At 52.3% G+C, this 15763-nt stretch overlaps 1 protein-coding gene across 1 annotated transcript; it reads left to right on the top strand.

Moving 5' to 3' along the window:
- Nucleotides 1–1262: 1262 nt before the first annotated feature.
- On the top strand, nt 1263–3027 carry CEBPB (CCAAT enhancer binding protein beta). The gene has a single exon (XM_059481054.1). The coding sequence runs from the start codon at nt 1509–1511 to the stop codon at nt 2481–2483; it is 975 nt and encodes a 324-aa protein (XP_059337037.1). The 5' UTR covers nt 1263–1508; the 3' UTR covers nt 2484–3027.
- The last annotated feature ends 12736 nt before the right edge of the window (nt 3028–15763 follow it).

Genomic DNA, 15763 nt, shown 5'->3' on the forward strand with positions numbered 1-15763 from the left:
TCTTTTCAGAGTTCTGAGGTTTGAACATTAAGAACAGTTGACTGTTTGAATCATATAATGCAATACCTGTTCCTCTGGCTTAACGTTACAATATTTCCCACACCGCAGGATTGCTTCACATTATTCTAAGAGGCAGTGTCATTTTCCCTGCAGTGCTAGGTCTTCTTTACTGAGGGAGGACACTCCTACTTCCTTTAATTATATGTTTTGTTTTAAATTAATGTCCTTTATTCTGGGCATGAATCATCAGCTTGTAGACAGGTAAATGTGGGAGTAAGAGAGTGAAAATATAAGTTTGATTCCCAAGGTGGGTGTCTTTAATTAAAACGGACATCGGGATTCAGTCTTCCTTCCCAAACTTACCCCGCAAATCTCAAAACTTTTGGATTCCACGTTCTGACGCAGGAATCTCACTCTCCTCTGACCCCCATTCCGTCTCCTTTGGCTCCAGCGCCCGTTCCCTATTCCCGGTTCCCGTGTGTGCCCGGACAGTTGCACCATCCCGTGCAAAGCAAATACGCCAAGACAAACGCTCGGGCCCCCGTGGGCGCTGGCAGCGCTGCCTTGGCCGGGCTCCGGCTGCTGGCGGCCGCCAGAGGAAGCCGGGGCAGTGCCCCGCTCCTGCCCTGCACTGTGCGAAGCGGCTCTGGGCACGTCCCTCTGGAACCCCTGCTTGCCAGTGGGGTTCACCAAAGCCAGCCCGGCACCAGAGTAACGGGATCCGCCTTTGCTTTGCAGCTTTCTCCCCCTTTGCCAAGAGAACTTGGAGAAATCTTCCCTGCCTTGATTTCCCCTGGGGTGAAACGAGACCCAGAGCGCTCCGTGCCCAGCCCCGGGCACTGCCAGCCCCGGGCACTGCCAGCCCCGGGCACTGCCTCGCTCTGCGGTGCCCGAGCGGGGCCCGGCCGGGCACGGGGCAGCAGCAGCGGCAGCGGCAGTGCCCGGCACACGCTGTCCCCGTGTCCCCGGGGCTCAGCGCTGCCCGCTGCCCCCTGGCCAGCCCCAGCCCCAGCCCCAGCCCCGCACCTGCGGGCCCGCAGCCGCTCCTCCCTCCCTCCCTCCCTCTGTCCGTCCGTGCCCGGTTTGTTGTGGGCGGCCCGGCGGGCACGGCACCCGCCCCGGGAGCCTCCTCCGGGGCCGGCACCGGCAGCGCCGAGCGTGCGGAGTGGCAGGCGGCCAGGCGGTGACGCGCCTGTTGCTATGGGATCCACCGCCCCTATAAATAACTGAGCAAAGGAACTTTCCTAAGTCAGAGACTTTAGGACACGGGACCCAGAACCAGATGGTCCGGAGGAGACGCGCCAGCCCCCGCCGCAGCTGCCGGAGCGGTGAAGCCCCGGCGCGCCGCAGGGACTGATCCAGCCCGGCCGGGCAGCGCCGCGGGGCCGTGCCCGGGCCAGAGACCGCGGCAGGGTCTGGAGCCCCCCGCCCCGCCGGCGGCAGCCTGACCCTCTGCCGGGGGGGGCCCCCCGCGTCCTTTCCTCCTCCCCGCATCCCCCTTTGCTTTCATGCAACGCCTGGTGGCCTGGGACGCAGCATGCCTCCCCATCCAGCCGCCCGCCTTTAAATCCATGGAAGTGGCTAATTTCTATTACGAGGCGGACTGTCTGGCTGCTCTCAACAAGCTGCACCCGCGGGCGGCCGGGGGCCGCTCCATGACCGAGCTCACCGTCGGGGACCACGAGCGAGCCATCGACTTCAGCCCGTACCTGGAGCCCTTGGCGTCGCAGCCGCCGCCTCCCGCGGCAGCAGCAGGGGGCAACTTTGAGCCTCCGTGCAGCAGCGGCGCCGGCCAAGATTTCCTTTCCGATCTCTTCGCCGAGGACTATAAAGGCAGCGGCGGCAGCAAGAAGCCCGACTACACCTACATCAGCCTCGCCCGGCACAGCCACCCCTGCGCCAGCCAGAGCCACAAGCCCGGGGGGCTGCCGGGCTGCTTCCCGCCCCAGATCGTGGAAACCAAAGTGGAGCCGGTCTTCGAGACCCTGGACTCTTGCAAAGGGCCCCGTAAGGAAGAAGGGGGCGCGGGGCCGGGACCGGGGGGCATGTCCTCGCCCTACGGCAGCACCGTGCGCTCCTACCTGGGTTACCAGTCGGTGCCGAGCGGCAGCAGCGGGAACCTGTCCACCTCCTCCTCCTCCAGCCCCCCCGGCACCCCCAACCCCTCCGAGTCCTCCAAGTCCGCCGCCGCCGGCGGGGGCTACTCCGCCGCCCCGGCGGGCAAGAACAAGCCCAAGAAGTGCGTGGACAAGCACAGCGACGAGTACAAGCTCCGCCGGGAGAGGAACAACATCGCGGTGCGCAAGAGCCGCGACAAAGCCAAAATGCGCAACCTGGAGACGCAGCACAAAGTCTTGGAACTGACGGCCGAGAACGAGCGGCTGCAGAAGAAGGTGGAGCAGCTCTCCCGGGAGCTGAGCACCCTCAGGAACTTGTTCAAACAGCTGCCCGAGCCCCTGCTCGCCTCCTCGCCGCGCTGCTGACCGCCGGCCGGGGCGAGCGGAGCCGCGGGCCCCGCTCCGCGCTGCTGGGGCCGGGCCGGGGGGGCGAGAGCCCGCGGCGGGCGGGCGGGCGGGTTTGGTTTTCGTTTGTGTTGCTGTTGTTGTTGGATTTTTTTTTTTTTTTTTTTTTTGTCTTTACCGACATGTTGGCGGAAGGCTCCGCCGCCGCGCGGGGTCGGAGCGGGGCCGGGGCTGCAGCGGGGCGGGCGCGCAGGGACCCCGGCCCCGGCCCGGGCGGGCTCTGCTGGGCGCTGGGTTATTTAAAAGAGCCAGAGGAGAGCGAGGGCAAAGTGATGCAATCCTTTAAGCATGGCTGGGAATGCTGTGTACATGATGCAATCTCGTGTAACTGTCAGTCATGGATTGAGTAATCTGTTAAAGATGTTCCTACAGTTTTTTTTATTATAAAGAATAATCTATTTCTATAAGAAAATACATATGTATATTTTGGGATCTATGCATTCTTGCTACATTTGAAGCATTAATGAACAATTTTAATAAACTTTATGACTAGGTTAAAAAAAAAGTAGCTTGTTTTATTTTGAAGGCATGTTTAAAGTTAGATTAAACACGGAATTGAAATTCCAGCTGATTCTAGCTCAATGCTGTGATCAGGGATAGGGATTTTTGTTGGTCTTTTAGCTTTCTCTGAGAGACAGGAAAAAAAAAACCAAACCAACCCAATAATCAGAAGCAAACCCCAAAACCCCCAAGAGAAACTCAGCAAAGAGCAGAGCTGGAAGCCTTAGCCCGTTCTTGTTGCCTCATTTTGTTTCCTTTAATCACCTGCTTTAGCTGCTGCTTGGGTGTTGTTTGGGGAGGAGGTGTTTGTGTTGGGTTTTTTTCTGCACTTCATGCTGTTTTGAACGTGTAGAGCAAGATGTGCTATCCAAACCATGACCAATCTTTGGCAAATAACGCCGAGTCTGAAGTGGGAGGGAGGAAGAAAAAGTAAGGGAGGAAGCCTGAAATGAGGTTTTGTTTGTGTTTGGTTTTGTTTTTTTTTTTTTTTTTTTTTTTTTCCTTTACAGAGTTTCTATTCTTTACGATTCAGCATTTCTTATGTTTGTAGTTTACAGGAATAAACATGAGAAAGTAGCATTTCTGTTGGATTTCGGTAATTTCGGGCATTGCTCAGGAAGCTCCCATGAGACCCAACCAGGTGAGAGGCTCATGAACCACCCCCTTCCCTTTGCTCGGAGATGTTCTCCTAAAACCTCCTGAGAGCTGCAGGCAGATCCTCTGATGAGAGGTGTTTGCTGGGGCAAGAGGCAGAGAGTGGGGGTGGCACAGGAGGAGGAGGAGGAGGAGGAAGAGGAGCTTTGTGGCAGCCAGGACTCTGTTCCTGCTGCTGGGACAGGCCAGCCTGGCCGGAGCTGCCGGCTGCTGTTCCCTGTGTAAGGTCTGCAAGGAGTGAACAGACCCGGGCTGGTTACGTGGAGGGAGTTGGGCAGAAGATCAGGTCTTAGTCAGCATTTTCCATTTTCCTGTTAGGCCAAATTTAAGCGTGAAGTTTTTTGATCCAGATTCCCAGTGCCTGGGGAAAGAAGCTCCTCTGCTGCCTGTGCTCTGACAGCTGAGCACAAAGGGGCTTTCAGTGCAAAGACAGTGGCCTTGAGTTTGTTCCTATACATTCCACACAAGCAAACAGCCAGGGGCTGCAGGATAAATCCAAAACTTGTCGCTTATTTCCAGTGTCTCTTTAAGCAAAACATGTTTTCTGCTGAAAGAGCTGATCTGCTTTTTTTGACTCTTAGGACCAGAGCCTCCTGCAGGTCCATCAGCTGGAGCCCTCCCTGCCCTGGCTGCTCATTCCCTGTCACGCAGAGCTGTGTGAGCAGGGCAGGGTTAGCCCCACGCAGATTGCCCCGTTTGCTTTTGCATTTGTACAGTGCAGTTCGGTTGTTCAGTTGTTTTTACGAGCCCCTAAAATAGATTTCTTGGGTGAGCTTGCTCCTGCACCAGCATGACTCAAGTTCTTGCAGGCAGGACAGACGTTAGATCTTGTCTTGGCTGTCCCTCGTGACGATGATTACTCCAGCCTCCCCTGGCTGTTTATTCTACTCTTTGGATCATTACGAAACCCATCCACATCCTCAGATCCTATTCTCTTCTTCTGCTGGAGGCCACACAATGTCACCCAAACTCACACACGGTGCTCCCAGGCTGCAGAGCCCCGTGCTGCCCAAGGTGGAACTGCTGGAGATGTCCTCAGACACTTTGCTTTCTTTCTTTCTTTCTTTCTTTCTTTCTTTCTTTCTTTCTTTCTTTCTTTCTTTCTTTCTTTCTTTCTTTCTTTCTTTCTTAATAACAAAGTTTCCAGCAAGAGTTCGAAGGCAGGGTAGATTGGAAGATAAGATGTACTGGAGGTATTTATATCTGTTTAAATACGAGTCCAGTTTTGGAGATTGAGCTCTAGCAGGCATGAAGGAGCTAATCCCCATCCCTAAACCCTGCCTGCCCAGTGCAGGAGAGCCAGGGCGGCGTGGCTGCAATTTAAAGAATGATGTTTAAATTACTGCTGTATTCCAAGGTATCTCTCAATTAGGATGGCAGGTTTCCAGCTTGGGAGGACCCTTGTCCAGCAATGATTTTTTTGTACAGCCAAGAAAATTAAGCCATAAGCACACCAATTTTAGTCGTCTCAGAAGGAATCTGTAAAAGACTTGGAAAGAGAATTCCCCAATCCTTCATTCGTAATCTTGTATTACCCTCAAAACTTACATTGTAGGAGCTTTTTAGTGCCATTAAATGCACGGAGGCCATGAAATACTCTGCCCTCTAAAACAGCACATGAAAAAACCCAGGTAATTAAAACATTTCCTAGAAAATAATAGTCTGGAAAAAATAGCTTGTAAACAAATCTGAGAAAATTCCAAGCACTAAAGTAGACAAAAGATTCCAAATACCTTTTCTAATTGCAGTGGGGCGATTGGAAAATCCCTGTCCAAACAGTGTCTCAGCTCCAAATATTGATTTAGTTTCCCATGACAAATAAGATTCTGCTGGCTGAGAGCAGGACTTGGAATGTCTCAGTTGGCCTCGGACAGGGCTTGCTGAGCTTCTCCTCCTGAAGCTGCTCGGGACAGCCCGTGGTAGGCAAACCATGCTGAGAACGCCAGGCATGGACAGCTGCTCCCAGTTTTATCAAATTGATAACCAGCATTGCATTTGGGCTTTTTATTTGTGTTTTTATATTTCTTTTCAAATGATGTATTAGCATTGGTTAATTTCTACATGTCTTATTGCTACTAAAACAACTGAGCTTTTTCTCTGTAGAAGTCAGTCTGTAAATCCCTGGCACTGATATGCCCTTTCCAAAGCATTGGTTTATAAGGTGTTTGAATTCAGTAGCGCTTAGTTCTGCAAAACAAATCATATCTAGCAGCTGAAAAAAAAAATATTTAAAAACACAATTATAATTTTGAAAGCAGTTTTTCAATTATCACTCTGTTATGTGCCCAAAGCATGAGCAGCCCAGTGCAGTTCTGACACTGTGATGCTGCTTTCCCACTTTTCCCACTGCTTTCCATTGCTGACTCTTAGAAGATGCAGGAAAATTCTTGCATCTCTCTGTACTAACTGTTGCTCCTCTGTCAAATAAAAATCATCCTTCTCCTCTGTCAAATGGAAGTCGTGCTGGTGAGCACTGCAGCTCCCAGGGCTGGCAGGGCCCTCGTTCCCTAAAATACTGCATTTGATCTACTTGGAATTGGAAACTCCACTGGAAACCAAATTGCCTTTTGTGATCATTTCCCCACCTGCTCAATGGTTCAAATGTTTCATTTTGAGTAAAAGGCTTTTCTCCCCTCCTAGGTGTGCTGGGGGATACATGTGGGAAACTCTAGGGCTGGAATTCAAAATGAGGAGAAGTGGGTTAACACTTGCTTAAGATCATTGATTTGCATTTACAACAGGGACATATTTAATTCCAAACCTTCCAACTGGGTGCCACGATTTCACAAAGTAGTGCCAAATTTAATTCTCATTTATTATGAATTTCCCCCCAAATATATTTACTATGGACATTATTAATATAATAACAATAAATAATAATAAATTCAAATAAAATTTTGGAGCTAATTAAAAATTAAGAAAGACTGAGATCCACATCTGGTTCTCACCTTGCCCTGTGCTGTTGGCCCTTGTTTTTGGGATTCCTCTATCACACATTCCATAGCTACCACAGCACCTTCCCGGAGCTCAGGGTGTTTAATCCCGGGGTTAGTTAGGTTTCCCAGTTTCACTCAGTTTGCAGAATAAAGCCCCGGGAGCTGAGGCAGGGAGGTGCTGGCCCTGGGGCTCTGTGCAGCCCCTCTGCAGGGGCACAGCTCTGGCCAGGAGGGCAGGAGGCTCCGTGCCCGGCCCCGCCCGCAGCCAGACTTGTTTGTTTGCTATAAATACCGGCCTTTGCCAGCGGATTGCAACAGCAGCTATTGAGGCTGTGGCGAGCAGATCGCTGGTGGTGCCTAGAAATGACAGCGACAGCAATCAGGACTCCAAACCACCAAACCCCCGAGCCTCCCCTGCTGCCTTCCCTCCCCACCTGGGCATGGTGCTCTGGGACAGAATTCCGATAAGTGAGCAGAGGAGAAATGGACATTTGAGAGATGAATGTGATGGTGACACGATGGGAAAATATTTCAGAGCAACATGATGAAACAATTACTTGGCTGCAGCAATTCAGGAAGGGAATCACAAGAAGTAGGGAAAGTGCCTGGAGCCGCTCTGCAGAGCGCAAGGGTGGCTCCAGCACAAACAGAGTTTTGCTGCTTTCCCCAGCCCTGCCATCCACACACGGCTCGGGGTGGATGTTTCTGACAGGCATTCTGAGCCCAGGTGTCCTAAACAGTCAAACACAGCTCCTGTCTCTATTGCTTTCTGCAAAGCAGAGGGCCAGAGACCAAACCAAGAATGTAACTTACTGAGATATTTTAGCGTGTCTGACACTTCAGTGTACCAGGAGCAGAATATCTGGGGGATAACTTGGCACAAGGAGATGAGGAGAATTACAAAAAAAGGAGTCATTATCTAGGAGTTTGGTTGCTTAGAGGAATGCAGGCTGGCCCCTAGCCAAGAACACTCCAGTCGAGCACACAAGCCAGCCTCGGTGCCAGCTCTGTGAGGAAACCCAAACCCTGCACAGGGCTGCTCTCCTGCTGCTGAGTTATTGATGACCACTCAGGGTGGCACAACACATTTCTGTGCCTGAAGTTAAGGATAGTGCTGATTGCTGCGCTGAGTCCCCAAATCTGGAGGAGTAGGAGAGATGGCAGGAGGCCTTGATGTCTGAGTGCAGCTACAGTGTCCTCAACCCCTGTTAAATTACAGAGCTGCAGAGGTAATGAGTACAGAACGCTGACAGAAATTAAGAGGCAAGGGATAAATATGGAGCTCTGGAACAAAAGAGAGAGTTCCTGGTCCTGCCTTTTCCACCAGTGTTTCATATATCTCTGTATTATCAGTCAGCCCCTAACACAACCGAGGCTCATGCAGGTATGTGCATCTGCAGTTCCAGGTGCAGTTGCCATAGCTGCAGGTGAATTTGCCTGTTCCATATTTAGATCCTGATCTTACACATGTGCTTCGTTTTATACACGTAGCTGTAGTGATTTCAGTGGAACTATTATTACTGGCATGAGTAATGATAAATGCATAGATCTGTATTTACATGGGATTATTTACATGGATCTGTATATACATGGGTCTGAGATCACGGTGTCTCTGGGAACATTTTTGTGCCTTGCTCGGTTTTGCAGCACATGCCCCGGCAAATTCTGAGCACTTCATTTCATGTGTTTCCCAGTTGGAGAGAGCTGATTTGGCTGTCACTCGCTGTGCAAAAGGAGATGACAGTGGCTCTGGCATTTCTGCATTTCCCAGGGAAAAACCTCAGCCACCAAAGCATCTGGCAAGCGGGAGCCGGGCTGTGATCTAACAGCTCCGGGCTGCAGCTGCCCTGCAGTGAGCAGGGCTGCACAGGAGCTGCAGTGAGTGCACAGCAGAGCAGGGCTGCACAGGAGCTGCAGGCTGAGCCCAGAGCTGTGCAGACACACTCAGAGCCTGCCCAGCCCTGGGCACACTGCTGGGACAGCTGTGGCCAGCTCAGGGCAAGGCTGGCTGACCAGGGACGTGCTGGGTGAGATGCTGTCCAGGAGGAACCCTGGTGCCCTGAGGGAGCCCATCCAGCCCTGTACTGGCCAGCCCATGCAGCCAGGGCTGCAGAGCTCGGTGTGATAGAGCCTGGCTGCTGATCAAAGGCTCTTGAGCAATAACCCCTGCACATCAGCAGCAGCTGCTGCCAAGAGCCGTGGACTTCCCTGGGCTGGAAGACAACTGATAAAGCAGATGCTGAGAAAAGCAGTGATGCCTGCGTTGGGCAATCTGAGTGAGACTAAGGGCTACTGGAAAATGTTATTTGGATTTTAGCAATTGCAGAAGCCTGATTTGCTAATGGCTCCCTTTGTACCGTGCTTGGGTTTAGTTGTTACTTTTGCAAAGCATTTTATTTAGAGGAATAGATGCTCCTGCTTTATGGGGAAATCTAACACTCCTCTGTCAATAACAAATAACAAATATGTGTTGATTGTGCCTTCCCCAGAGAGAGGGGAGCTTGCCTTGTGAAGGATGGGGCACTCGCAGCAGGTGGATTCCAGCAGGAATGAGGCACTCAGCCCTCCTGCCATACAGGGACACAGTCCTTGAGCCAGGCTGGCACAGTGCAAAGGGATTGGCAGAAAGGGCGAGGAGGCAAATCTGCCCCGGTGAAGGGGCCTGGGCAGAGGGAAGCCATCCCAGCAGCCCACAGTTCTGGGAAGGCTGTGGCAAGCCTGGCACTGATGGGAACCATTCCCAACAGCCAAGGGACGATTTTCCCACCGACCTCAGGGAAAGGAAAAGGGAAAATTTCACTCTGGTGCGTCCTGCCAAGTCTGAAAGGCAGTGCTAGGAAAGGACAGGGGCCTTCAGCAGCAGGTGCTGCTCTGCAGGAGCTGTGTGACCAGAGGGACCCTGGCTGTTAATGGGCCCTACGCCCAGGCTGCTGGTTGCTGGTTGCTGTTTGCTGTTTGCTGCGGCCGGGGCCTCTCTTGCACAGACGGGAACTCCCTGCTCAGCTCCAGGTGGTCCCTCCAGGGCAGGGTTGAGGCGCACTGGTGAGAAGGGGTGGGGTGGGAGAGGCTCTCATTGCTGCCCTACCTGTTCTGGGCATAAATTGAAATGATCAGTCTCTAAATCCTGCCAATTAGGAATGCTTTACTGGCATGGGAGCCAGTTTACTGGGACAGGCAGAGCAAAAAGGTTTCTCTCTCTCTCTCTCTCTTTTTTTTTTTTTAAAGAGGCTCACCCTTTCCTACAGCTGCCACCCAAGGGCCCCTGCCTGGGAGAGCAAACTGGGATGGTTCCACAGCTCTGACAGTGCTCACCAGGGTGGGAGTGTGCTCTCAGCCAGCGCCTTCCCCATCTGCTGATGCTTCCTGTGATGGCACATGGACCTCTTGGGCTTGTGACATGCTGGTTTCTGCAGACATTGCTCTGCTTTTCCACTCTGCTCTCTCCAGGGTAGCACTGGTTACTGCAAAGGCCAGAAGCACAACTGTCCCTCACTCCAAACCCTTCCCTGACACTCATCTGACCACACAGAGTCTGGCTCATTATACATGTAAAATAGGCAGATGCTATTAGAAGGTAATTTTTTCCCTCACTGAGCAGCCTGTGCCTCATTAGGAAATCCTCTGCAGGGGCCATATTTTCATCCTGCCCCATAATCTCGAGGAATTTTAGCTCACCCTCAGAACTGGATAGCATCTTCCCTTTCCTGCCTGGGAAGGGAGCTCTGCCTTCCTGAGCTGCCCTGAGCCCTGCCAGGGCCTCTCCTGTGCCCGTCTGTGACTCCAGGCCCACTCTGGCTGCAGGGACATGGGGTGCAGGGACAATCAACCCTGCCATGCCCACACCTGCCCTGCCAGGGCTTCTCCTGTGCCCATCTGTGACCCCAGGCTCACTCTGGCTGCAGGGACAGGGACAGTGACAATCAACCCTGCCATGCCCACACCTTGGCTGCCAGGGCCTCTCCTGTGCCCATCTGTGACTCCAGGCCCACTCTGGGTGCAGGGACAGGGACAGTGACAATCAACCCTGCCATGCCCACAGCTGCCCTGCCAGGCAGGACAGGGAAGCACTGAAGGGGTTCTAAAAGCCCCTGTCAGGGCTGATGGAAACATTCCCAGAAGTGAGCAGTGTTTGCAGTGTTCGGAGCGCAGAGCAGAGGTGAAGCAGCACTGCACAGGACCCAAGTGTGGCCCAGCACATCCCCCTGGCAGGGCAGCCTCGGTGGATGGGCTCAGTGCCTTACCTGCCTCAGTGACACCAGAGAGGGCATTTCCCTTCAGCAGTGCCCACGGGACCGGTGGCAAAAGCCAGGTAAATATCTGTTCAAGACAAAAATTAAAATCAATTTTTTGCATATTATTATTTTTACTTGTCCACTTCTTGCTGCAGAATTTGATTGTTTTAGATGAAATGCTAAAACTCTGTGTCTCCAGCAGCTCCATCAGAAGCCTGTGTGTGCCCAGACTGATGATCTGACACATCTGGCACTTGCACTCGGGGCCTTCCCGCACGGCAGAGATTGCCTGGGAGGAGAGTGCACATTTCCAAGAGAAACAGAAATGACAGAACAGTTCCTGGTGCACAAGCCAACTTCCAAGGCCAAATCCAGCTCTCTGCAAGTCCAGGGGAAAGGTCTTCACCAATCAGGCAGACAAGGACTGGACTGCCAGCACTGCAGCAGAGTGACCTGTCCCAGAGGGACTGGGGGGACAGGGGATGTCACCCCACGTCCCCTCCCCATCACCCTCAGCAGGGTGGTCAGCCCTGAGCCAAACCAGGGCACACTCCAGCCGGCGACATGAAAGACAGCAATTAGATTTATTATATAGCATTGCAAAAGCCTGGCTGGTGGAGCTGCCTGCAGAGAGAGCAGGAAGGCTCCTGCCCTGCCCTGCCCTGCCCGGGCAGCGGCCCCAGCCTGGCCACTCTGGGAATCGTGCCCTGCCTGGTGCCAGCCCTGGCTCTGTGCACTGGGGCACTGCTGGCCCCTGTGCCCCTGTGCCTGGCAGCAGGGCTGGGGCTGGCACTGCGTGAATCACCAACTACCGACACTGAGAAGGGTGCATATGCAAATGGCTAATTAAGGCCATTAGCATAGTCAGTTAGCCAAGCTGCCGTCCCACACCCAGGCTCCAGTTTGCATTTGGGAGCTCTGGCTTCCCGGCAGCTGCGGCCAGAAACTGCTCTAAGAACCAATTCTGTCTTGTGTGGTTCCAGGAAGGAAAAGGAAGAGTGGGAGTTTGCCAGGCAGCTTCCTGGAACCCTGGGGAATGGGACAAACCCAGCAGCTGCTGGGGACAGCTGGGAAGGATGGGGAGCCAGGCACCCTCTTCTTTAATCTGCCCATCTTTGGGATTCTCTCAACCCAAACAACGTGGATTTCCCTCTGCTAGCAAATACTCTGACACAGGAAAAGAATATGTGCCAGATTTTGACTTTATTTACATCGAATTACCTGAGATTAGAATCTGAAACTAGAAACTTTCTTTATACAGCTACAAATAGCTATATTATGCAGTTTTAAGGGGTTAAGAAAAGGAGGAAATCATAACCACAGAAGTCATAAAGGCAACTTATCCCAAGCCAAATAGTTTTGTTTCTAATGCAGGGCTTTAATTATAACATGTCATATAATGATGACATAGTGCTATAATAGGCAAATATAATGCATTAATCTGATATTATATTCTGGCTTTAACAATAGGTGCAGCGAACCAGCCTTAGTGGATAACTCATTCAGAACCTATCTGCACACTCCACCTAGATACTTATCTGCCTCTTTAATTAAGTGGAGGGAAACTTCTTGAGGCCATACCCATAAAGCCAGTCTCTGATGATAGCAGAGTTACTGGAAGCCTTTGGTAATCGTTTACACCCACGTTCTGTGGTTGGCTTCCAGCTTTGGCTCTTTCCTTCTCACTTTGGCACCACCTATTTATCCCCCAGCGTAAATCCCCGGCTGTCTGGGCACCGAGAGGGGCACGAGGGCTGCAGGGCTCCTTAGAGCAGCACGTCAGCACGCTGCCACTGCCCCTCAGCACTGAGCCAGCTCTGGAAAACAGCTGTGGCACACTGTCACTTACCAGCAGCTGTGGGAGCAGGGCATGGGCATGGGCACTGCCACCTCCCCAGGCTGTCCCCAGAGACACCACAGCTGCTGGGGGACAGCGCTGGGAACCCTGGGACAGCGTCCTCTCTCCTGATTCCATGGGTCCTGGGTAGCTCTGTGCACATTGAAACCCTTTCTGGCTTCTTCAAACACAGGGAGCTGGCAGGAAGATAAAATTTAACTAGTGTATCCTCTCAGAGAAGGTGCTTCCTGAGTTGCAGCGCCTGCTCTGGGATCTTTGAGGGAAATGTCCTGCTCTGCGGCTGGAGCATCCTGGAATCATACAGTCCCAGCATGGGAATGGCTTCTGAGAGCAGCTCAGGGACAGCAGGGCCATGGCAGCCAAAGTCTGAGGTGACAGGAGCCCACAGCAAGTGTGACAGTCCCTGCAGCAGCACAAGGGCCACTGCCACCAGGCCCCTGCACTGCAGCACCACCTGAGCACGTCCCCTCCATGTGAGCACAGCCAGAAAGGCTCCAGTTGCTGCCTCCTTCTCCTTCTCCTTCTCCTTCTCCTTCTCCTTCTCCTTCTCCTTCTCCTTCTCCTTCTCCTTCTCCTTCTCCTTCTCCTTCTCCTTCTCCTTCTCCTTCTCCTTCTCCTTCTCCTTCTCCTTCTCCTTCTCCTTCTCCTTCTCCTTCTCCTTCTCCTTCTCCTTCTCCTTCTCCTTCTCCTTCTCCTTCTCCTTCTCCTTCTCCTTCTCCTTCTCCTCCCCTTCTGTGGCTCACTCCCGTGCCCTCCTCTGGGCTTTTCCAGAATGAGAGGCTCTGCTAATGACCTTTGAGCAGACCACGTTGAGAATGTCACTGCAGAGCTCCTTAATCTTATGGTGGCGCCTGGATAATGCAGTGATGGGCACTGAAATGCTGAAAAACAGACAGACAGATAGTGAGATAAGATTAGATACAGGAGTAATTTAGTCACTCATCATACAGAGCAGCTGACATAAGTTCATTTGTAAAGCCAACTGCTAAAATTGCTTTAGAAGTCCTTACATTTGAATTCAGTGGAAAGGCAGAGCTTTGATCTGAATTGTTTTGGTGGCATGTGCATTATTTGAATGGAAGCTCACTGGGGCAGGTAGTACCAGACCAGTCATTCCTGGCATTCCCTTCCACAGGGGAGCAGTGTCCATGCAAATCTTTCCCTTTGGATAGCTTGGGGCAGGCAGATAACTGAGCATCATGGAACAGACACACACTGCAGGCATGAGCTCCATGCTGTGCTGATATGCAGAGTGAATCATGGCTAATAAAAGGTTCAAACAACCATATATATGACTAAATGTAACCCCAAAACACCTTTAAATTACGCATCATCAGGAAATAAAGGCAGAAAAATTAATAGATAAGTGTTACTCCTTCTCTTTTTCATTAATATTTATTAAATCACACTGTGGGGGAGATGGAGGAAGAAGGGAAATAAAACAGACCTGTCCAATTCCCTATTGTTCATACCACTTCTTTATTTCCTGCATTCATTGCAGAGGAAATTATTTACATTTGCATGTGATGTTTTTGTAATTTGGCATTAAAAATTTTCAAAGACACTTCCTAGGGCAGTTTATTTTTGAAGTGGGTTATTTGTTTTCACCCTAAATACGGGGCCACACAGAAGCACTGCCAGCCATGGAAGGGGCAGGGAGTTAAAGGTGAGCAGTGCTTGGTCCCTGTGCTCCTCTGGGGGCATTCCCTGCACTGACACTTGCAGGGCTCAGTCCCTCTGAAGCAAAAGCTGCCAAGTGCACGGATCAACCACAGATAAATCCTCGCAGGTCTTAATTAGCGACTGCTGAACTCTCTGAAGATTCTGTGGTTGAATTAGAATAAGCTCTCAGAAAGTTCAAATGTTAAGCAAAGGCTCTCTGGTTATAATGATGGAAGTCGCTCTCTGGAGCTGGATCACTCTTCCCATTTTGAATATTTCCTGACTGCAGCACTGCACAAGCAGCAGCTGGCACAGAAAGCAGCTCCCTCCTTGGTGCTCACCCAAGGTCAGGGATTGCAGGTGTGAGCAGCAGTCTGCACTCAGCCCTTCCTGCAGCCTTGTGCCCTACTGTGACACTTCACCCAGCTCTAGGGCTGGAAGGCTTGGATTGAGCCTGCTGACCTGTCAGAATCCTCATCTCCTTGCCATTTGGGAGCTCAGCCCCTTTTGAAGGCACTTGTCTCTTGCCAGTGACTCAGTGTGACAGCCAGGCTCCAGTCTGAGCATCTCATTTCTGTGCCTGCAGCTTGGAAAGGCCGAGGTGCTGCTGCCTTGTGAGATGCTGAGGTGGGGACCTGGCCCCACAGCTCCTCCCTCATGGGGTTTGTTCGTGCCCCTCATGGGGTTTGTGCCCCTCATGGGGTTTGTGCCCCTCATGGGGTTGGTTTGTGCCCCTCATGGGGTTTGTACCCCTCATGGGGTTTGTGCCCCTCATGGGGTTTGTGCCCCTCATGGGGTCTGTACCCCTCATGGGGTTTGCTTGTGCCCCTCATGGGGTTTGTTCATGCCCCTCATGGGGTTTGTGCCCCTCATGGGGTTTGTTCATGCCCCTCATGGGGTTTGTGCCCCTCATGGGGTTTGTGCCCCTCATGGGGTTTGTTTGTACCTCTCATGGGGTTTGTGCCCCTCATGGGGTTTGTGCCCCTCATGGGGTTTGTGCCCCTCATGGGGTCTGTACCCCTCAGGGGGTTTGTGCCCCTCATGGGGTTTGTTCGTACCCCTCATGGGGTTTGTGCCCCTCATGGGGTTTGTTTGTACCTCTCATGGGGTTTGTGCCCCTCATGGGGTTTGTTTGTACCTCTCATGGGGTTTGTGCCCCTCATGGGGTTTGTGCCCCTCATGGGATAGCCCCTGTGGGTTTTCCTGCCCTGGCTGTGCTTTCATGGACTGGACCATGGCAAAGAGAATTCTCTGCACAGAGGTGTCCATTGACAGCACTCCTGCAGCCCATTCCCTGTGCAGCCAAACCCACGGTATATGCAAAGGGCTGCCCAGCACCCCAGAGCTGCCAGGACCTGTCTGGACCTACCAGGACGAGGCCAGGAGCTACAAGAGCTG

Source organism: Ammospiza nelsoni, chromosome 12 (assembly GCF_027579445.1).
Source record: "Ammospiza nelsoni isolate bAmmNel1 chromosome 12, bAmmNel1.pri, whole genome shotgun sequence".
NCBI classification, from domain to species: Eukaryota; Metazoa; Chordata; class Aves; order Passeriformes; family Passerellidae; genus Ammospiza; species Ammospiza nelsoni.